Source organism: Syngnathus floridae, chromosome 13 (genome assembly GCF_059516105.1).
Source record: "Syngnathus floridae isolate MCC-2025c chromosome 13, RoL_Sflo_1.0, whole genome shotgun sequence".
Classification (NCBI taxonomy): Eukaryota; Metazoa; Chordata; class Actinopteri; order Syngnathiformes; family Syngnathidae; genus Syngnathus; species Syngnathus floridae.
The window spans coordinates 5,372,853-5,394,929 of NC_142425.1; the positions used below are offsets into that span (position 1 = coordinate 5,372,853).

A 22,077-nucleotide genomic window follows, 5' to 3' on the forward strand; every position below is an offset into this window, starting at 1 on the left:
TCGTTGCCAGCTTTCATTGGCTACCTCATCTGTCAGCAATCCAAAGAGCCAATCGTATTGACGCGTTTGTGGTAAACTGGTAGTATTGCTGTTATTCAGCCAATTGTAAAATGCGGCTCGAGGTGTGGGCGTGACACGAATTGCTCTAGCTTGCTAAATGCTAGAGGAAGCTCGGGACCCTGAATTTGTAGAAAACGACATATAATCTATTGAGGGAAAAAAAGAGAAAAGGGACACGCTTCTGCAGGAGGTAACAAGTCTCTAAATTGTGCCTTCATGTTCATCATTCTTCTTTATTATTTAATCGACGTATAGTCGTCGTGATGTTTTGTTTTTTTACCCCCTCCTTCCATTTAACTGCCCGTACGGCTGTGCTAAATGGGAGCTAACCTCTGTTGGCAATGGAAGATCGCAGTCAAACGTAATCCCCATGACCAATTTAATTGAAATGTAGGATGTGTTTGAAATGCACGCTGATCAAGCAGAAGCAGCCTTAAACTGATATTTGTTGTTTCTCCTGTACACTGTTAGCGTTCATAGTAGTTTCCCTTTGCTAGTCTTATCATTAGCAACTGTTTTTTTTTTTTTTTTTTTTTTTTTTTTTTTTTTTAAAGTAACGTCCAACCCACTGTGCGCTAAATCGGAATCAAATACTTTGGTCACTTCTACAGTTTGAAAATATTTCATCACTGACTAAACGACTCACTATGCTGAATGATCGTTAACCAGTCGATCTAGGCCCTCATTTGTGTTGGTTATAAAGAACTGGGCACGCCACTCATTAACAAGTCAGATAAGCTAATATTCCTGTTTGATCTTGGTAATGCGAATGGCATACAGCAAGGCTCACCAACCTTTTAATTATTTTATATCTATATATCTATATATCTATATATCTATATATATGTATATATATATATATGTATGTGTATATATATATATATATATATATAAATAAAATGTTCTTATGTTTCAAGTACATGGCCGTCAAAGGGGGGGGGGGGCGTCTGGCAACAACACAAGCCATCAGCATTGAATAGCATTCATCCCTTTATGTTCAAAAATTTTATTTTTTATATATATGTCTCATTTGTTTTATTAAACAGTATTGCACAGTTTCTATTGTTTTAATTTTTTGGGGGGCAATTTACAAACTGATAAATGCTGAATGACCACATTTTCTCTTTGAAGTTTACCTGCAACCATTTAGGTGTCCCCAATCGCGAACAACACAACCATGGATGCAATGGTGCCTCCTCATCCTGTTCCAGCATCACGGCCTGCAGCTCAAAAAGGGCTTCCCATCCAGGAGCCAGCTGTTCAAAATGGGATTCCCATCCAGGAGCCAGTACTAACTGAAATAGCTGAGACAGTGGTGACCTCATACCCCATTCCTGGCCCGGCTGCCACTGATCCTCAGCCTCCACAACCACATATTGCTAATGGCCTTGCCTCTGGTTTTGAGCTGCCCCAGGATCCTCTGCCGCCGCCGCCGCCACCACCACCACCGTCCTGCACTAAGAACCCTAACTGCAAGATCATGACCTTCCGTCCAACCATGGAGGAATTTAAAGACTTTGCCAAATATATTGTCTACATGGAGAGTGAAGGAGCTCATCGTGCTGGTCTGGCCAAGGTGAGCACAACACACAAACACATATTTTGTTGTTTTACTCCAATGTTTGATAGGCAAGCAGCTTCAACAGGCAGGTCAGGTTCCTTTTAGGGGTTGATGTTAGGGTAAACAGGGAGACAAATGTTCTATTTATCCGGGCTACAGGAAGGAGTAAAAGTGTCATCCTGCACCTCTCGCAAATGTTTTGCTGAGCAGGTGTCATCAAAGCTGATAACACACTTTTTGCTTTGCACAAGACACAGGTGCGCTGTCATTGTGAAGTCACTTTTTTTTGTTTTGAGTGGGTGTGCAGCAACCTCAATGTGAGCAGGTCTTAAATAATGATACATAATTCTATGTCTCAGTGGTGCCAAATTCAAATCATCTTTAATTTATTTTAAAATACGTCAGGGTACAACCTTCAATTTGAGAAGAGTTGGGGAATAAACTGCTTGAATTTATTTTTTGAGAAACTCCTAACTAAGGCTGCAACTAAATAAATTGCCTCTCTGCAGACATGTTTATTCTGATGATGACAATTTAAATGTATGAAAATGCTAAATATCATGTCCCCAACTAGGTGATTCCGCCGGAAGGTTGGAAACCACGGAAATCCTACGAGGCCATTGAGGATATGGTGATCCCTGCACCCATCATGCAAGTGGTGACTGGTCAGTCTGGTCTGTTTACCCAGTACAACATCCAGAAGAAATCCATGACAGTGGGCGAGTACCGCAAGCTGGCCAACAGTAAAAAGTAAGTTAACATTCCCACAACTGGGTCTCAAAGCCAACTTGTTATTCTTTTTAGGTATATAGATGGTTGGTGCTGTTTTTTTAAAATAATTAACATTCTTAAAATGTTTTGTTTCTGATAAACTACTGCTCCAAACCTCAGCCCATTCCTCTTGCACTACACCACTTGTACTTTTGTGCTATTATACTGACTGTCTGCTGTATGCACAATTGCACCATTTCAACCAAGTTGCTCTTATTTATTCATTGTATGTGCCTTCTTATTTTTACTTTTTGTATTGTTTACTTGAATGTTTTGTTTGTGTGTGGACCAATTCGGTGTAATATGTCATGTCTCCACCGTGGGATAGTAGGAAACGCAATTTCGATCTCTTTGTATGTCTTGACATGTGAAGGAATTGACAAATAAGCAGACTTTGACTTTTGATTTATCAGTAATATGTTTTAATGGGTCTTGTCTTGTTTTAGGTACTGCACACCACGTCATAAAGACTTTGATGACCTAGAGAGAAAGTACTGGAAGAACCTAACTTTTGTCTCTCCCATCTATGGGGCGGATGTTAGTGGATCCATCTATGATGAGGTTTGTGTTTGTGTTTGGTCAAGTGTGTGTGCGTGCGTCAGTCAGTTTTAAGTTGTCAGTTTTAGGTTCTCGTTCATTCTCACACAAATTGAATTAAGGCATAGAAATTGAAAAAAAAATTGTTTGGACACTGTCCAAAACTAAGCATGAGCCTTTTATCATGTGACTCGATGTTGAGCTCTCTGTCATGTCTGCACACTCCTGAACATGACTGAATAAGAGCCAGTTACCAGATAAACAAAGGCCCACTGCATTTTTTAAGGTCCGGCAGCCCAGACACCAGTCAGGGTTTTGTGGGTATGCATGTGGAGACACTTCAAGATAAGTATCCCTAAAACCTAATCCCAAAAAAGGATCTTTAAAGCTATTGCACCATCTAGTGGTGAAACCACAAATGTACAGGCTGCACCAGCATTTGAGTATCTGAAACATATTATCTAGTATATGATTACCTATGTATGAAAGCCCAATCTGTAGACTATAAAATGTATTTGTCGCTTGGGTTGAGACTGTTAAAAGTGCATCCTGTCCCTCCCTTATCAGGAAATCAATGAGTGGAACATCGGCCACCTGAATACGCTGCTCGACATGGTGGAGCAGGAGTGTGGTATTGTCATAGATGGCGTGAACACTCCCTATCTGTACTTTGGCATGTGGAAGACCACCTTTGCCTGGCACACTGAGGACATGGATCTCTACAGCATCAACTACCTGCATTTTGGCCAGTCCAAGTCTTGGTTAGTCCCTCTTCCTTATTGGATAGCTGAATATCTACATGTTGCACTACAGTAGTGGGATGTAGCTTAAAAGTTTAGTATTCAAGTTATTTATGTTATTTAGTACCGTCAAACCTCGGTTTTCGAACGTCCCGGTTCAACGAAAAATTCGAGATTTTTTTGCTGCAGTTGTCAAACAAAATCCGGTGGTCGAACCTCGCGAGATGAGCCGAAAGGACCTGAGAAAACCCGACCGCGTGGCCCGGATGCCGACTGACTCCGTTTGTTATTGTATTTTTGTTACTTTGAGGATTGTATTAACCCCTAATCATGCCTCCAAAGAAAGCAAGTGGGAGCAGTGAAGCCATCCTAAAGCACAAAGACGCTCTTAAAGCAATGCGACAGTGAGCGCCCGGCGTGCTGCGGTTGCGCGATTGGACCAAATTAAGCTCCCTGCGCACTGAGGTCCACTTAAAATTTGGAAAGTACATCAGGACTTTAAGATTATTTTCTAAATTTCAATTTCAGCGACGGCTCTGTCACAATAATGCGACCAGCGCGGTGCAGTTGCGCGATTGGACAAAAATGCGCAAATGAAAAAATGCTTGAAAAGGTGTTTTTTTTTCCCGTCTTGGAACGGATTAACATTTTTTCCATTATTTGTAATGGGAAAAATACATTCAGAATTCGACTGATTCACTTCTCAAACTGCCTTCTGGAACGGATTGTGGTCGAAAACTGAGGTTTGACCGTATATGTTGATTTACTAATTACTAACCCCAAACACAAGTTGTTGAATTTGATTTGATTTCCAGATGAAACATTGAATTTAAAATGTGGGCTACAATTGTTTGGAAATAGAGCTGCAACTAATGATTATTTTCATAAATGATTGTTCTGCCAATTATTTTGGCTATCGACGAGTCAAGTAATTATTTTTAATTTCCATCCCTTTTATTATACTTTATACATTATTTCAAATTTATAGTACAAAAAACCTAGATCGATTATGACTCAATTTTGTCCGTAACATGTTGGAAAATAGAGGTAAAAGCAAACGTTTTATTTTGATTCAACACCAAGATAATCAGTCTGCTTCCATCGAGAATGATATAGGACAATATTTTCTTTTGACGAGGTAAAATTATGAGGATTGGGATAGTTTTACATTAAAATAAGTATATGAATGTTTAATGAGTAATCAAAAATCCTTATCGATTAATTTACGAATTAGTTGTCGATTATAATTATTGCACCTCTAAGGTCGGATCCTTGGGAAGTAGTTAGACTATATGAAACACGATCGGAACCTCCATTGTGGGTTCCTTTATTTTTTACTTTATTTTAGATGTAATTCCAATGTTGCTCACTAAGTGGTAGTTTGGAAAAAAAAACGGGATTTGTTTACTGTAATCACAGGGATGGGTACACTATTACACACTGTATTGATTGTGCAAGTGTGGACATTGTCTGTTTTATGTCTGGAAGGGTAGAAAAGCACATCGTAGCCTGCTGTGCCGCCTCTCATGACCTGTACTTAAAGTACACGTTCCACAAAGAACCTCAGAGTCTTGTAAAAGTTCAAGCTTGTGCTATGTCTTTAAAGCAACAGTGGCCCTAAGTGTGAACGCAGGAATGGTTTAATGTTTTTTTTTTTTCTTTTTTTAATTCTATCTTTGGGGAAATTTTATGTGTAGCTTATGTCTATTTTTAGACTGTTGTATTTATAAAAAAACAACATCATCTGATTTATTTAATTATATTACTTTAATTTGAAACAACATCATCTGATTTATTTAATTATATTATTTTAATTTGTAATCAATTTCACAGCTTTTTACCTCTGGGTATATCACAGTGTTATGCCATTGTTATTCATCAAGTGCACAAAAGGTGACACAGACAATAATAATACATTTTAAATGTTCCAAACCTTCCATAGGATGCCTTTGATATTGAGTAGTTAAACGCTATTGAACAAACCCAGTGAAGAGTTAGAAAGCTGAAGTTGTTCATTAGGCCAATAGATGGCAGTGTGACGCTTTGTCTCACAATCTCTGTCCAATGAACTTTCAAATATTTGTCCATATAAATTTTGCGCCACCTCCCAATGTGGTTATCCTCTATTTTTGTTGTTGGACATATTGTATAGAGCACACATATTTCCTTTGCTCTTTATGTTAAAATTATGCATAATAATATTAACTTCAAAAACTTTGCAGGTATTGTATCCCACCAGAGCATGGCAAAAGACTGGAGAGACTTGCACAAGGTAAGACACCATTTGTTGTTTTTATTCTAATCCTTTGTAACACAACAGGCATCTTTTGCCTTAAACAATTCACTGTAAAGTATTTAAATCATTGTGATGTTATTAAAACACCGGATATAATATCGGATATTGTCGTTTGCGTATTGCTTCTCTTTTAATAAACAGATTCGATGTGTGTAGGTGACGGATGGCAGATGGATCCCTTTGGCTGCCCAACAACATGCCTGACTTAAATTAATGTAACAAAGGACCCTTTCGGCCTTTCTACCAAAAAAAAGAAAATACTTTCTATATAATGCACTTTCGAGGTTAATGCGATTCCCCGATTCTGGACCCCAAAGTCTGCATAAAACTGGGAATTGTGTATATATATGGTGTGTATATAGAGAGGAACTTTGCAGTCAGGTTTGATATTGGCAGAAAGGCTTTAGGTAGATGCCAATTACGACCTTCCTCTTTGTTTCAAAGCAGCTGGCAGTGCAAAGTACAAAGTGGGAGGAAAGGGACACTAACATTATTTAACAAGCACCCATTGACCTATTAAAGCCCCGACCTGCTCTGGCTGTCTCGGGTTTATGGGATCCTAAAAAAGACAGTTACGAGTGTCCTCGGATTGCCTAATAGGGCTGTGACAATGGTTTAGTTGCTTGTAAGCTCCCTTTGGCATTTGCCACAATGGCAGTTGTTGCCCTTATCTTTTCATCTGCTCCTCCTTCCTGTAGTAGGCAGAAATTGGGGACTAGTGCAGTGACTGATTTCTCTGCACATTTCCATGACTCATTCTTCCTATCACACTCTAATACACAAAACACCTTCTTTCCAATGAATGGCATAATTAGTAAATAGGAATGAAATCAGAGCAAACCACGTTTTACGTAAACTGAAAAAACATTGATTGTGACATAACAGTGGCCTGGCAAGATTGCCGCTAAGAAAATGATTTCACCTTTCAAGCCAAACCACTATTATCTTGCTTCTCTTGCCAGTTGCCAAGATAAGAGTTTTTGCAAAGTGACATAGACTTACACAACACCCTGTGTTGTTCGTATTCCCTTGCAGGTTTCTTCCCTGGGAGTTCCCAAGGGTGTGATGCTTTCCTTCGCCACAAGATGACTTTGATCTCTCCATCAATCCTGAAGAAATATAGTATTCCCTTTGACAGGGTAAGAAGCAATTTCAAAAATTTGAAACTGACATTTCTGTATTCATCACATTTTATGGTTAAACTTTCTTTACAATTCATCCTGCTAGGTGGGAGCCATTAATTGCCTCAGCAAAAATTCATGCAGCATTTGTTTCAATTTATAATTGAGTTGGCAAAATTGTGTTGTGTGGCTCGGTGTTGCACTGGGTAGCACGTCCGCCTCACAGTTAGGAAGGTGCGGGTTCGATTCCACCTCCGGCCCTCCCTGTGCGGAGTTTGCATGTTCTCCCCGGGCCCGAGACATCTGTCTCCGCGTGGGCACTCCGGTTTCCTCCCCCATTCCAAAAACATGCTTGGTAGGCCGATTGAAGACTCCAAATTGTCCCTAGATGTGAGTGCGAGTGCAAATGGTTGTTTGTCTCTGTGTGCCCTGTGATTGGCTGGCAACCGGTTCAGGGTGTCCCCCGCCTACTGGCCGATGACGGCTGGGATAGGCTCCAGCATGCCCGCGACCCCCGTGGGGATTAAGTGGTTCAGAAAATGGATGGATGGATGGAAAATTGTGTTGTTTGACAACTGTCCTTTGCATTGGGTGGACTTAAAACATTCTTAAGAGTGGCCACTTAGTTCTCAAATGGCTCATGTGAGAAACTATAAAATGCTAATGCCTGGCTGCAGTTGTACTCTACCGTGTTAATAAATGACAGCATAATAAATGTGCTTTTTTTAGGCGACAGCCCCCCCCCAAAAAAAACAATAACACTCTAAAAATATTGGGAAAGAAATGTGGAAAAAAAAAAACTCGACTGTATATGCTTAGAAGCTTTGTGTGTGCTATTAGTAACTATTGTGTACAGCATCTAAATAAATAAATGTTTGTCTGTGTGAACAGGTAACTCAGAATGAAGGGGAATTCATGATAACTTTTCCTTATGGCTACCACGCTGGCTTCAACCATGGCTTCAACTGTGCCGAATCCACAAACTTTGCCACTTTGCGTTGGGTTGACTACGGCAAAACAGCTTCTCAGGTAAGATGATAGATTTTTTTTTTTTTTTTAGGTATACATGACATCAAAACGTATTATCCTACTGTGAACTTTGATTATATTGTACTGCTGGTTGTCATGATCCAAAATGTATACCATACATACAGTTTGTAGCCTAACATAATAATAAAAATAAAATGATCCTGATCTGCATGTACCATACCAATATTTTGTGAAAGATGCTATAACACATTAGGCTACCTTTGTCTCTTAGAACTCGGTATACTGCAAATCTGACTTGAAGCTGTTTTAATTAGCAGTTTCTGAATTGGAATTGTTCTTGAGACCACCTCGATTGGACTATGTGGTCTTGAGATGAAACTGCTCTTTTTAAATCCTGTACCTTATGAAAGGCTATATTCTCTTTACCCTTGTAGTAAACATTTCATACTCTCCACATGGGTGTGGCTAGTTGAGAAGCTGTGGCATTGATTTAGATGCATTGACAGATTTATTATTTATTCACCCCAAGAGTGAAACTAAATAATTTGAAATCTACCATACCGCACTCAAGTGTCTGAAGTGGAGGCTTATTGTGTGGCATGCTCCAGTTTTTCTATGGCCAGTGATAGATGCCAATTTCAGAGACTATTTGTGTTGGAGAGCAGAGAGGCATTTAATAGTCCTTTTTTAAGTGCCAACTAAATGACGGAAACAATGTCTCTTTCTGCCCCCCCCCCACTTAGTTTTCCTTCATCATCCACAAGACAACATATATTAATGTTTGTGCCACTCAAGTGGTGTTCAAATGCAGTGTAGGTTAGATATTGTTTTGCTGGGCAGAGCAGCCCCTTCTGTTGTTCGGTAATTGAACACAAGGCTTGATACAGCAAGCCAGGAAACAAAATATTTTCATCTACCCCTAGTCCTCCATCTTGTTTTAATCTGTCTCCATTTCTCTCCCAATTGTATTTTTCATTTGGATGTTTTTCCTTATAGCTCAGATTGTGCCCTTTTGATATTACACATTCGGCGTAAGCATTTCTATCTTGTACTTCTCTTGGACACCAAAACTGAGTATTTGCTCCTCCTCCACCAGCAGTGAAGGAGATTCTTGCATGCAGCTGCAAACTAGCACATGTATAGTTTTGGAATGTTGAATATAGGTGGGATTTTTAATTATGGGACCTACTGGAGAGTTGTGTTATTACTGTATTGAAAGTCTCGTCTTATTAAAATTTTGGTGAAACAGACTTGAGCATACCTATTGGTACGACATCAGAGAGGTAAAAGACATCAGAGAGAAATAAGACATCAGCGCATCAGAGAATGTGGGGACAGTTTGATGCTGGTACAAGTTGTTGATGCTGTTTGATTTGGCAAAGTGTGTGAAATTTAGAAGACATTTCTTTTTCACTTTACAGGGACTTCAAACACATTGAGTGCATTGAGCATGGCCCCACAGAGACTTCTTTCTAAAGTGATTGATTCAACTTATTTTTTTCTCCTCCAGTGCACCTGCCGTAAAGATATGGTCAAGATCTCCATGGATGTTTTTGTGCGCTGCCTCCAACCGGATCGCTATGATCTGTGGAAGCAAGGAAAAGACATCATAACGTTGGACCACAGTCGGATCACAGAGCTGAGCAGCCCAGAATTGGAGCGCTGGAGACAGCATCGTGTCGCATATAGAGCCAACCTTCTGCGGAGGTGAAGCCGCGTCTCTATTTTAAGAGTGTGGTTGCACAGAAAATACAAGTTGTATGTATATGTGGTTTGACTTTGTCGTCACCATCCCAGGGCCATGCATAAAATGAAACAATTCCGCCGTCTCAAGATTGAGGAAGTGAAGGTGCTGGCAGAAGAGGGCATTGAGTTAAATGCTGCTGACTACCAGCGTCAAGTCGAAGAGCGGGAAGCCCAGCGGAAGCAGGACAGAGAGAACCGTCTTGCCAGAGAGGCCATGATCACCCTTGAGGCCATGGAGCGTAGGGACCAGGAGGCTGCTGAAGCTGCCTCACGAGCTACTGAAACCTCAGCTCAAGAGAGTAAGGAGTTTGAGAGCTATTCTGAGCGTCAAAGGTTTTTTTTCTTGCAAAATTTAAATAAGACACTCTTTTCCTCTTCATTCATCTTTGCCTGAACCAGAGGCCCAACAGCAGAGCATGACGGAGGATGGTCATGGAATGCCAAAAACGACCGCCATCACTGGATTTCAAGAAGCATTCGAACAGTTTGCTGCGTCACGGTCTGTCTTGTCAGATGACACAGAAGAAATAAGTTGCGACAAGGTATTATATATTAGTATATAGTATAGTATATATATTAGTCTTCCTCTAATTTATTATATAGATTGTAGTACACAAGCATGTTTTTAAACTTGATGATCTGTGGTTTGTTACAAATGAAACAGAAAACTGTTTCTCAGGCAACCTACCCCAACATGAAGGTGACCACAGAGGTTAAGAAGAGCCGACGCCACCCTCTTACCAAACCACCCATGCGGTCTCCTTTGTCCATTGTCAAGCAAGATCCGAGTGGTTCCAAAGGTATGATTTCATTTTTATTTTACTGCCACTTTCATAGATAGTGAAAATACAACTTTGCCCTTGATTACTACTAACCCATATTAAACCGTTAACTTCTTTGATTTTTTTTTTTCTTCCCCCCATACGGCCATTGTCTCATCCACTACACTACACCATTTGAGAGACCCCCCCCTTTATTTATTTCAGAGCGAGAAAAACAAATTACCGATAGTCTCATCTCTCTTTAGTGTCAATAAAATCAAGATGTTAAGGCCTTGGCTTTTTTTTGTTTTTGTGTGCTGACTGTCAGCTATTGAGTCAGGGTTCATAACTTCTAATGAACTCTTATCAAAGCCACTTAAGATTTTGGATTGCAGACCCAACTAAAGGCTTATTCTTAAGAAAGTGGATGGATGACCAGCAATAAGAGAAAATGACGGGTGTAAGAAAAGTGTTAAGTTGAAACCTGAGAAATCTTCCTGTGTCCTGTTCAAAGTTGACAAATTGTCTGGATCAGTAGCTCCGGGGAATCACGGAAAAATTGATTCTCAACCGATGGGAGCGAGTAGCCTCTGCTATTTGTGTCCATCAGCCAATTATATTTAAGTGCCCCATATTTCCAAACAGAATGCTTTTCTTGCTGAATGCTTGCTACTCTTTTCAGATTCTAAACTTTGTCACAATTTTATCAGCAGAGCTTTCCTCACCCGAGGCACTGAAAAGCAGCATGGAGAAACAAGATCACCTCTGGCAGAATCGCTCCCGCAACTTCTTGGCTGAGAAGGCGTTCAATTCTGCTGTGTCAATACTTCAGCCATACTGTGCTGTATGCTCCCTCTTCTGTCCTTACAAAAAGGTATCTACACACATCACACAATTCTGCAAGTTACTGTATGGAAAATAGTGTTTTTATCAAGCCCAGGTGTGCAGGTACAAGTAATCCAAGAATCGAACTAATGATTATTGTAATTAGAAACTCTGAAAAATACAGAAGTATTTGGAATACTGAAAGTGAAACCTGATATTACAGGTATGAATCTATGAATCATCTCTGTCTTTTTGCTTCTGCAATTTTTTTAATCTCATGAGAATGTTGCTCCTGGAACCTGGGGTGCATTACTCTTTCTGCATTTGAGCTTAGCAATCACTCCAAAGGGAAAAAGGATTGCACCATAGCAATAGTGTTTTTGCGGAAAAAAAAGATTTGGAAATCGGAATAGGAAGCGGTCACATTTAACACTTCTGTATAAATTGCACTTTAAGTACACACATTTATATTTCTGTCTGTCTTTTTAGCCGCACAATGAGCCCACCAATGCAAATGACAGCCAACGCACCCCTATTCCATGCCATGGAGATCATACTCGTCCAATCGTCCCTGAGATGTGCTTTAGTGTTGGGACAGGCAGCACTGAACCTCTCCCAACTAGCAACTACATTCGGGAGGATGGAACCAGCGTCTTGATATGTTGCTCCTCATGCAACATGCAGGTTCATGCCAGTAAGTATAAAAGAATTTCAAACAACCAGAAAGACCACTTGTGCTTCATCGGCATTCATATAAAATGAAGTTCTGACCATCTGTGACACATAGCTGTTTGCTTTTGTTATGGCTTAACAAGGTGCACACTGGAGGTATTACACAGTTCTTCAATGGGCCGTGTGCTTTTGAATGCATTTTATGCATGAATTGTGGACATCTGAGAGGTCAATCTTGTCTTTCCGACATGGAAATTTGCCTGTGATGAATTTTAAGGTGGCAGGCTGAAATTTAGTAATTTAGAAGATTCGTAACAGCTCCTTTGATGAGTGTGATGTGATGTCCTTTTTATTTGACTACCTATTTAACACTTAGTAGCAAAGCGGCTAAAGAAAAAAAAAAAAACCTGATGCTCAGAAAACTCGTCCCTGTCTTACGTTTGGAAAAGAAATGGCAGGCATAGTGTAATTTCAGATTGAGTCATACTTTGGTACACGGCAAAAATGCGTGTTTGACCAAATACAGTGAGGCTGAGGCAAACAACAATCCTCAGCTGTTTCAGCTGGGGGGGAGACAGCACTTCTATTGATGAGAACAAGAAATAGGAACGACTGTCGCTACTTTTGTTCTAAGTTGTTGATTAAAGCAGTCGCTCAGTTAAATCACATTACTTTCTCCCTCAAAGGTTGTTATGGCGTCAACCCAGACATAGTCCAAAACAAGTGGACATGCTCTCGATGTGTTGTAGGCGCCTGGGCAGTGGTATGTGACACTTACTACTTTAATTCCCAAAGCAAATGTGACTGTTTTAACTGAATTAAGACACATTTCTGTCCTATCAATGTATTTACATTTTCAGGAGTGTTGTCTTTGCAACTTGCGGGGAGGAGCTTTGAAGGTTACCAATGACAACAGGTAGGTTGTGGTCAGCGACATTGCCATGCCAAGAAGGGAACTGTGTGTGTCTCTCTCTCTCTCTCTTTCTCTTTCTCTCTCTCTCTCTCTCTCTCTCTCTTTCTCTTTCTCTTTCTGTCTCTCTCTCTCTCGCTCGCTCGCTCGCTCGCTCTCTCTTGAGTCTCGCTCGCTCTCTCTTGAGTCTCGCTCGCTCTCTCTTGAGTCTCGCTCGCTCTCTCTTGAGTCTCTCTCTGTCTCTCTTGAGTCTCTCTCTGTCTCTCTTGAGTCTCTCTCTGTCTCTCTTGAGTCTCTCTCTCGAGTCTCTCGCTCTCGCTCTCGCTCTCGCTCTCGCTCTCTCTCCCCCCAACCAAACACACAACCACACACACTTTGGTAAGACCCTTTCCTGGATGGTAAAAAAATAAGTGTTTGCATTTCATCGGAAATAATGGAAACAGGACTCATCTTTTTCAAGGTCAAACTGTAGAACCCTTTAAAATTTAAACCTGTTTCATTTGTCAGCCATTTGAGCTTTGACTTTTAAAACTATTGGCACATCTTAACATCAGTTGTTGGCGGGGCTTCACTTTGTATGACCAGAGGTTATTGTTAAAGTTTCATTGGTGTGTCTGCTCCAGATGGGTCCACATCATCTGTGCTATTGCTGTGGCCGAAGCTCGTTTTCTCAATCCCAGTGAGAGAGAGCCAGTGGACGTCAGTGCTGTTCCAGAAACACGGAAAAATCTGGTAAGTGAACATGCATCTCGAGCACACATGTTGATTTCAATAATATTGAGCCTCCACCCTGGTTTAGCCTCTGGTTAAACATGGCTCGTGGTACAAGTAAAGATGCGGGTCTGCTGAGCTGACATGAGGCAGGTAAAGGAGCATTAAAGACATATTTAGTGACTGGAAAATGGACTTATCAAAAGTAGATTCAAATTGCTGCAAAATCAGAATTGTGGCAGGCTTGGGCTGGGTTTAACATTCTCAATCTTCTGAGGAAATGAAGCAATTTGTAGAATGGATACTCTCCCCAAGGGGTGCTTGGTAACTGTGATGGAACATGTGATGCAAGTCTTCCAAAAGGACATCAAGATGGACAAACCTCCCCTTACTTTGATGGCATGATAGCAGTATTGAATTCTGAAAACTGACAATGTGCTTGTTGTCTTTATATTCTGTCCCCATCGTAGATTTGCGTGTTCTGCTATAGCACGAGTGGAAATAAGAACCGTGGTGCGTGCATCCAGTGTTCAGAAGAGAACTGCGCAACATCTTTTCATGTGACCTGCGCCCAAATTGCTGGAGTTGTCATGACACCAGCCGACTGGCCTTACGTCGTATCTGTCACCTGTCACAGGCATAGAGAAGCAACTCCAAAGGTAAGGGTTAATCTAACAGCACTTTTCCTTTTAATTGGATGTAAACTGCCACTTTTCACACAACATTCACAGTGCCTCTAATAAACCTCAAATAAAGTTAAGCTGTTCTAGTAAGCTTTTCCAGACATTTTTATAGTTACATTGGATGCATTGTTGAAGAAATGCCTCGTAGACGATAAAGCATATATTGGGGTGAGTGTATTTTTATTGTACTGTATTTTCTTCCCCCCCAGCCACGGACACCAGCCAGAATCACACCAGCCAAAATCCCCAAGGGCCCGACATTGGGTCAAAGGGTAATTGGCCGCAACACCGATAGCTGGTATTACCATTGTACCATCATCGGCATGGCAACGCAAACCCTCTACGAGGTCAACTTTGACGACGGCTCGTACTGTGACAACATATACCCAGAAAACATAACAGTGAGTGCCTTACAGCCAAGGGAGTGTTAGATCGTAGGGACAAACTCAAGTTTCCTAAACTAACACAAATGTGTCATTGTAGCTGTTTATAAAAAGCACAAAATAAAATAGCACACTCTAGAAAATGACCCCTCATCTTCTGTCTTCGTTAGAGTCATGACTGCCTGCATAGAGGTCCTCCTGATGTGGGGGAGTTGATCGTGGTCAGCACGACCGACGGGCAAGATCTCAATGCTTCCTTTGTCAAACAACACACCCACAAGTTTTACCAGGTGAAAAAGAAAATGAATTACTATGTTTTTATAATTCTTTGGTTTCAATGACTGTTTAAGTCAGCTGATCATCTCACATTATGTAACGATAATTTGATGCCTAGTTCTTGATCTTTTTTTTACCATGATCCAATTACATTTTATTATAATCTGCAGGTTGAGTTTCAGGACAAAAGTCAGTTGTTGCTAAAACAATCAGAGATCCATCTGCTGGACCAGGAACTGCCCAAGAGGGTCAGGACTCGTCTTGTGAGTATTTCACTGGGGGCTGTTGTTTGCTTCTATTTAATGGGGACCCAGTAAGCAAAATCTTATTCATCCTTATTTTATTTAGAAGGAAGATGGTGAGATAACTCTTATGACATCACAGCAGGCGTTTTAGGTTAAATAAATGTCTCCTCATTCGTCAAAGCTTTTGAACATATTTATTAGCTGCTCTTGTTTCTCTATATAAACTTGGAGAGCTAGAGAAAATGCATAAATGGATGCAATGTATTCAAAGTACTGCGCGACTGGGTGTTTTAGGCCATTCCTACATCCCAAGAGGAGACTTCCTTAGCCCATGGAGCGGATGGAGCCGGAGCAGCCAAGCGTCGTTGCCTTCACTCCACCCCGATTCCGTGCACCAGCGCTTTGCCGTCTACGTCCACCCAACACGCCAATACCCCTATGGCGACGATATCTTCACCCCACCCGACCACCCCTGTAGCAACACCAGCATCAATGCAGTATAGCAGCACAAGTAAAGTGCCAGTCTCACAGTTTCTGTCCTCCACGAGTGCAAGAGCATCAACGATATCAGCGCCCCCCCGTGCTGCTCCCATGCTTCCCGAGGCTCCGATGGACACAGGCGGCGCATTGTCCCACGTTTTGACAGAGTTGAACTTGGCCTCTGACCCAACACTTATGCCCCAGCCCAACCCTTTCCAGTGCCAGTTGAACTCGGATCCCCTTTTGTCGGCACAATCCTCTGTACTGCCCCCGCCCCCACCCGTGCAGAACACGTCAGACAGCTACACACCGAGCAGCGGCTACGTCTCCTACATGGAGACCCTCCTGCATTCACATTTCCCCCAGGACGAGGCGCCAGGAACTCTGTTTTAGACAACAGCTCCACTCTGCTATTCACAATGGAATGGATGCTAATAGAGGGAAAGTGCGGCGAGTGCTGCAAACACTGGACTTGTGTTGCAACAGCGCTCAGACATGAAACCACTCTTTTAATGCACGTAACTTTTTGACAAATTCATTGCAGTGACGCTTTTGTAGCAGCAAGATGGCGTGGGGGGTTTCTCCCCCCCCCCCATTTTGTTCTGCTAAAATTGTTAATTTTGTAGTTGGTGGTGGAAGGCAGTTTTTCCAGAAGTTATTTTTAATATTATTTTGAGCTGTCTCTGTTGCTTGTGTTGCCTCTGGGTGGTATCAACTCAGTACCTCGTTACAGTGTTTAATTAAGGGTTGGCTCTCATTGTTGGTGTCAGAAAGCTAATACATGATCTGACACATTTGTAGGGTTAATAAATGCAAATAAATTAAAGAAACAAAAAACCTTTTTAATTTCGAAAAGTACATATAATGCCGTTTTTGTTTTTTCGTTTCATTTTCGTTTTGTTTTCGAATAACAAGATCGTGTTTCGAGCAGGTACGGGATCATGTCGACCAACTCTGAAGCACCAACGGAACGCTCGTTGTGTTGCAGTTACAGATTCGTTCTTGATAAACATTCACAATGAAAGCGCGATGCTCACCGGTCCAATTCATGTTAGCAACTGAAACAAAACAAATAACGTTATTTGAAAACGAAATGAAACGAAACAAAACAAAACAACAAAATGGCATTATATGTACTTTTCAAAAATAAAAAATCAACTTTTTTGTTTCATTAATTTGCATTTTATTAAACCTACAAATGTTTCAGATCATTTTGGCGGATCCTGTAGTTATTAATTAGGCGGCGGCCTGTACAAAATCGTTTCGTTTCTAAATGTACAAGTAACCAGCAACATAAAGATCTATTTTTCAGTCGAGCCAAGTGTGGCTTTAAAACTAAAGTCGCACATATACAATGTTCTATACCAGAACATTTTCACTAGTGTTTTCCAGCAAGAGGTGAATTAATGGGACAATGGGTATAAAATGTATTATTGGTAAAGTCAGTATTTAAATGTCTTGATATTGAATGAAGTCTAATAGGATACGTATTCAGATATTCGGGCAGTCCACGGAATGCATTGTGAACATATAAAGCTAGTTAATAAAAAAAGACCTCGTATGTATTACTATTTAATGGTCATTTGGTGACGCCCTTGCAATACTTGTCTCAGGGTTCCTACATTCACAAAATAAAGTTGAGGGCTTTTTACTGCTAAATAAAAGAGAATTTGGTGAGGATCCTCTGGTGATATAGCCCATTAAAATCATCAATTTCCTTTTGTAAATTTGTTGTATAAACAAAGGAACCCGAAGGTATGATGCAATGTATAACTTCTATGTCGTATGATTATACTATGTATCTTTTCTAATCTTCATTTTATGGATTGATGTTGCAAACATGGACGTTTTAAATTTTTTACAGGCTTTACTGGGCAGATCACTTTGAAGCCGCACCTATGTGTTTGTTTTCTACGGCTGTTTGTGTTGCAGAGATCTTAAACTACTGATGGACTATTTTCCACTTTCACCTTGTACATAGCATAGGTCTTGTGTATTGTGATTGAAATCTGTAAATGTCAAACATGATCACCACCCCCCACACATTCTCTTAACTGAGAACATGTTCGGTTTTGTGTCCAATTGAAATGAAACCATGAAAAAAGTTATTTCTTAGGGATTAAAGTGGCTTGCTCATCACCAGATCATCTGTCTGTAAGGTCTCATGATGTCAAAATTGTTTATATCCTTGGACCAAGAACTCAAAGTGAAGAGGAGATGAATAATTCAAATGCATACAAGAAATTTCATTGAACTTGGAAACTGAAGATTTTCATGGACAATTCCCAAGATGCATATACAATAATATTAAAAATAATAGTAGCCTCATGTAGATAAAAAGATTAATTCTGGTTTTGAGTATGTTAATTTTTGTTGGATGGGAAACAAGTACCACGCATGCTATTTTTAGACTGCTAGGCCGCATGATGTCAGTCTGACGAGGAAAAGGGTCAGCATAGCATTGCTTATGGTGTCGGGGTGCACTTGCCCGTCTTGTGTGCAGACACTGTGAGTTCGATTCCCATGACGGAATGTGTGTGTGAGACCCCCCCCTCCCAAAAAAACCTGAAGCGTTCTACCTGCCTTTTTTCCGACACCATGAGTTCGATTCCTGTGTGTGTGACAAAAAAAACAACATTGAAGCGTGCATAGGCAACCCATGCAATTACTGCTCATTGTCTGCCCTTTATCTTTAAAAAACAAAAAACAAGCCAGGTAAACACTGCTTGCAAAAACAACTTGTCATTACGACCGTCGACATATGAAGGGTGTATTCTTTATTCATTTCCAACATAATTTGTTGCCCAGAGGGATACTTAATTGTGAATGATGGCTCAACTTGTGCGGACGCCCAAAAGACCAGTTTAACAGCAAGGTGAAGCCTTTCACCTTTATGTGTGGTAAACATTTTGTTGGGCAGATGTCAATCCGGATCCCTTGACGAACAATGCATGCCCTGAAGAGGTAAGCCATTTCGATCATTTTTGTTCTTCTTTAAGATGATGTATATATCCAAATTACCATATAGTAATTTATACTATATACCAGTGTTTCCCAACCTTTTTTCAATCACGGCACACCTTTTCATTGGAAAAAATCTCGCGGCACACCGCCAACAAAAAACTGTTAAGCTCCTATATTAAAATCAGTTATATTACAACGAAACACGTACAGTCCTATTCCTATATATGTATGGAGAGTCGAATAATTTAATAGAAATAAATACTAAATATTCTTTAAATTGTATTCCTTTTTTTAAATAAAAGTGACAGTTTTTTAAAAAGGTTTTAGACGGTGTAAGAAATAAACTATTTAAAGTGATTGTGATTAAAATAAAAGAATCAACGTGATTTTGTTTACTGTTTTAGACTAGGTCTATAAATATTGCAACAATAAGAACAAAGTCACTTTTAAAGACGCTCTGCTGTTCTGACAGCAGCTGAGTGGCTATCACAGTCGAGGAATCTCGACTTGACTGCTTATTTTACGTATGTGAAAAATAACCAATCCAGGTTCTCCGGTTGAACTGCATGCTCTGATTTCCATTGGACCACAAACGCACCACAACCGTCATAGTGTCTGTCACTGTTAGCAAAAGCACACAGCAACACACACATAAACTGAATATGTGCCGATGCAATACAATCAGATCGACACAATATGAAATCTCAAGATTCTCCAATTCTCCACACATGCACGATTAGCAAGTGGCTGACCAGGCCTTGCGCGAACTGGCCAGTGGTTTGGCGATCCTGTTTACAATGCGCTCCGTAATTAATATTAGACAATCCCACGGCACAGCTGAACGTCTCTCACGGCACACCAGTGTGCCGCGGCACAGTGGTTGGGAAACACTGCTATATACTATATATTATATAAATTAATTAATTATTAATTAATTATATAAATTTCGATATAGTAATTTGGATATACGTCATTCTCAATTTATTGATTATATACTCAATATGCTAACCGAATTCACCTTGACAAGAGCTCATACATTTGGGAGAAGCCCAACGAGGACAACTGAGAGCGAGAAGTTACCAGCACGCGCGCACGTGCACGCGCACACGCACGCGCGCAGGCACGCACGCGTACGCACGCTTCCTTTTCCTGCTCGTTGCAAATGCCAAGACAGTTTGCCCTCACCAGCCAGGGTGGCCATTAACATTCTGAGGGACTTGCAGTGTCTTTGCAGAGTAGCTGGGTATGTGCCAGCTTGGCAATTACTTTAACTGCTCCCACAGTTTGATTTCTCTATCAGCTGCACCCGCCCAGGGGCAACACTAAAGAGATGCAAATGCAAAAGGAGGACATAAAGGACAAAACTTTACGTTGACCCAACTGGACTTTTTGACGAGCCGCAATGAGAACATAATTTCCCTCCAGTTGTGGGAAGACTCTACTTGTTTCCTACACGACGTTTAAAACTACGCATCTACTTCAACATTTCTGGGTATGTTATTAGCCAAAACATTTTTACCATTAATGTGAATGTAAGTGTCAATGGTTGTTGGTCTGTGTGCGGCCTGTGATTGGCTTTCAATCAGCCCAAGGTGCAGGAATTTATCTAAACACTGTTGAACACAGGTGTCAAACTCAAGGCCCGAGGGCCAGATACGGCCCGCCACATCATTTTATGTGGCCCGCGAAGACAAATTGTGCATCAAATTTGTGTCTTTACTAGAAATGCAAATTGTCTTCACTTTTAATATCTTTTATTTTTTTATATTTGACCAGTTTTTACCCATCTGATTTGAAAACGAGTTATTTGTCAGTTTGTTTTGTAGCTTTTACTGTATATAATATGAGGTGCTCATACATTTATTTGGGTTGACAGTCATAATGGTCCTCCGAAAAAAGCTATGACTCCAATGCGGCCCGCGAAAAAAATGAGTTTGACACCCCTGCTGTAGAATACGAATGAACCTAAAGAATACAAACATTATAGAAAGTCCATCAATTTTTAGCTTTTACTCATTTTCATTTTATGTTAACCCTTAAAAGTCACAGTGTATTTTTAGCGAATGCTTGAAATAGAATATATCTGTGAGGTACATGTTGTGATTTTGTCCTTGACACAGAGCTGAAAGCTCCCACTCCTTCATGCTGAATGGCTTGCAGCGATGTCAGGAAGGAGATAAGTTCCTCTGGGATCTATTTCAGCTACATATCTAGAAATATCTGACATTATAGTGTTTGGAAAGGGCACTTAACAAAATGTATCCAGTGTTATGAAAAGTTTCCATTTTTGTAGAATAAAATTGACAAAAGAAGTGGGAGAGTGCCCCACCAAATCTAGCAGGTATTGTTGTTTTCTCTATGATGGAGCTGGTACACAGTATGTAATTTTGAGTCGTAATTTAGATACAAAGCTGATATTATTCAAACCATGAGACAGCGGTTTAAGCAAGGAAGCCAGGTTTCTTTACTTCAGCTTTTCCAGGGGGGATCCCAAGGCATTCCCAGGCCTACTCTGTGCCTGGGGGGAAGTCCAGGAGGCATCATAACCAGACGCTCCGGCTACATCATCTGGGTTCTCGTGATCCAGCATACATAGCTACACTGAGCCACTACTAGTTGCCCGAGCTTCTCATCCTATTTTTAAGGAAAATCACGGACACCCTACAGAGTAAACACGTCTTGCCTGCCTGCTTGTTCCCATGATCTTATTCTTTTTTGAGTGTACAGCTACTTACTTTTATAGCTAACCATCACAAAGGAGCATCCCAATTCGGTGACACAGCTTTTTCTCGTTTGCTGTGCCTCATCACTTTCCTCTTCATTCATTAATCAGAAGAAGGAGAGGCTTTGTAGCGAACAAGAGAAGGGGGGGAAAAACAAAGCCGGAAAGTGCCAGGTCTTATTAATGAAGTGAATCTCCATTCAGTCACACATGACGAATAAACGACCGCCCCCTTGAAGCTGTTAATCGGCCCATTAGTCTTTGAGCGACCACAGCCTGTTTCTTTTTAATCTCCCAGGCGCCTCCTTTCAAAGGAGTCCACTTTCATCCATCGCCTCACATTTGCATGGTGTCCATACCTGCTGACAGCACAGCTAGCGATGCAACAACATAATCACGACTTTAGTTGTGCATTCACATATTCATCATTTGTATCACACATGCACTTCCAAATGGAACACAAACAAAATGTTCGGAGTGTATCTTTGTCAAGCCACTTACAGTAGTTATTGTTACGTATTGTACACTAGTATTCCTCCGCATACTTAACTATTGTCTATATTTGTGGCCAACTCTGTTAAGGTGAAAAGAAGGGCTTCATTTCAAAAGTAGTGCTTCAAAAA

At 40.7% G+C, this 22,077-nt stretch overlaps 1 protein-coding gene and 1 long non-coding RNA gene across 10 annotated transcripts in view; both read left to right on the forward strand.

Moving 5' to 3' along the window:
- Window positions 1-63: 63 nt before the first annotated feature.
- Window positions 64-17,912, forward strand: kdm4b (lysine (K)-specific demethylase 4B). 5 transcript variants are annotated; one of them, XM_088394401.1, is made up of 22 exons: window positions 64-250; window positions 1,192-1,636; window positions 2,196-2,371; window positions 2,839-2,953; window positions 3,497-3,690; window positions 5,892-5,941; window positions 7,001-7,104; window positions 7,978-8,115; window positions 9,587-9,783; window positions 9,874-10,121; window positions 10,222-10,364; window positions 10,502-10,622; window positions 11,294-11,457; window positions 11,898-12,102; window positions 12,767-12,843; window positions 12,941-12,996; window positions 13,614-13,722; window positions 14,172-14,360; window positions 14,594-14,785; window positions 14,938-15,057; window positions 15,214-15,306; window positions 15,583-17,912. In XM_088394401.1, the coding sequence occupies exons 2-22, from the start codon at window positions 1,238-1,240 to the stop codon at window positions 16,159-16,161; spliced, it is 3,669 nt and encodes a 1,222-aa protein (XP_088250527.1). In that variant the 5' UTR covers window positions 64-250; window positions 1,192-1,237; the 3' UTR covers window positions 16,162-17,912. The 5 variants fall into 5 exon arrangements, with proteins under 5 accessions (XP_088250527.1, XP_088250525.1, XP_088250524.1 ...); XM_088394399.1 differs by having other exon boundaries at window positions 65-249; window positions 1,223-1,636; window positions 10,487-10,622; XM_088394398.1 differs by having other exon boundaries at window positions 66-250; window positions 10,487-10,622.
- Window positions 17,913-19,851: 1,939 nt separating this feature from the next.
- The window catches only part of LOC148388298 (uncharacterized), a 154,410-nt gene continuing 152,184 nt past the window's right edge, over window positions 19,852-22,077 (forward strand). For all 5 annotated transcript variants that reach the window (XR_015862135.1, XR_015862134.1, XR_015862137.1 and 2 more), the window contains exon 1: window positions 19,852-20,224. This is a non-coding gene — a long non-coding RNA (uncharacterized LOC148388298). The remainder of the gene's footprint in view (window positions 20,225-22,077) is intronic.

Excerpts from the sequence above, each read along its gene's own strand:
- kdm4b (XM_088394399.1), top strand. The coding sequence starts at position 1,238 with ATGGATGCAATGGTGCCTCCTCATCCTGTTCCAGCATCACGGCCTGCA. Across the intron at positions 2,372-2,838 it reads AAGCTGGCCAACAGTAAAAA|GTACTGCACACCACGTCATA; the intron begins GTAAGTTAACAT and ends GTCTTGTTTTAG. Across the intron at positions 14,786-14,937 it reads TATACCCAGAAAACATAACA|AGTCATGACTGCCTGCATAG; the intron begins GTGAGTGCCTTA and ends TGTCTTCGTTAG.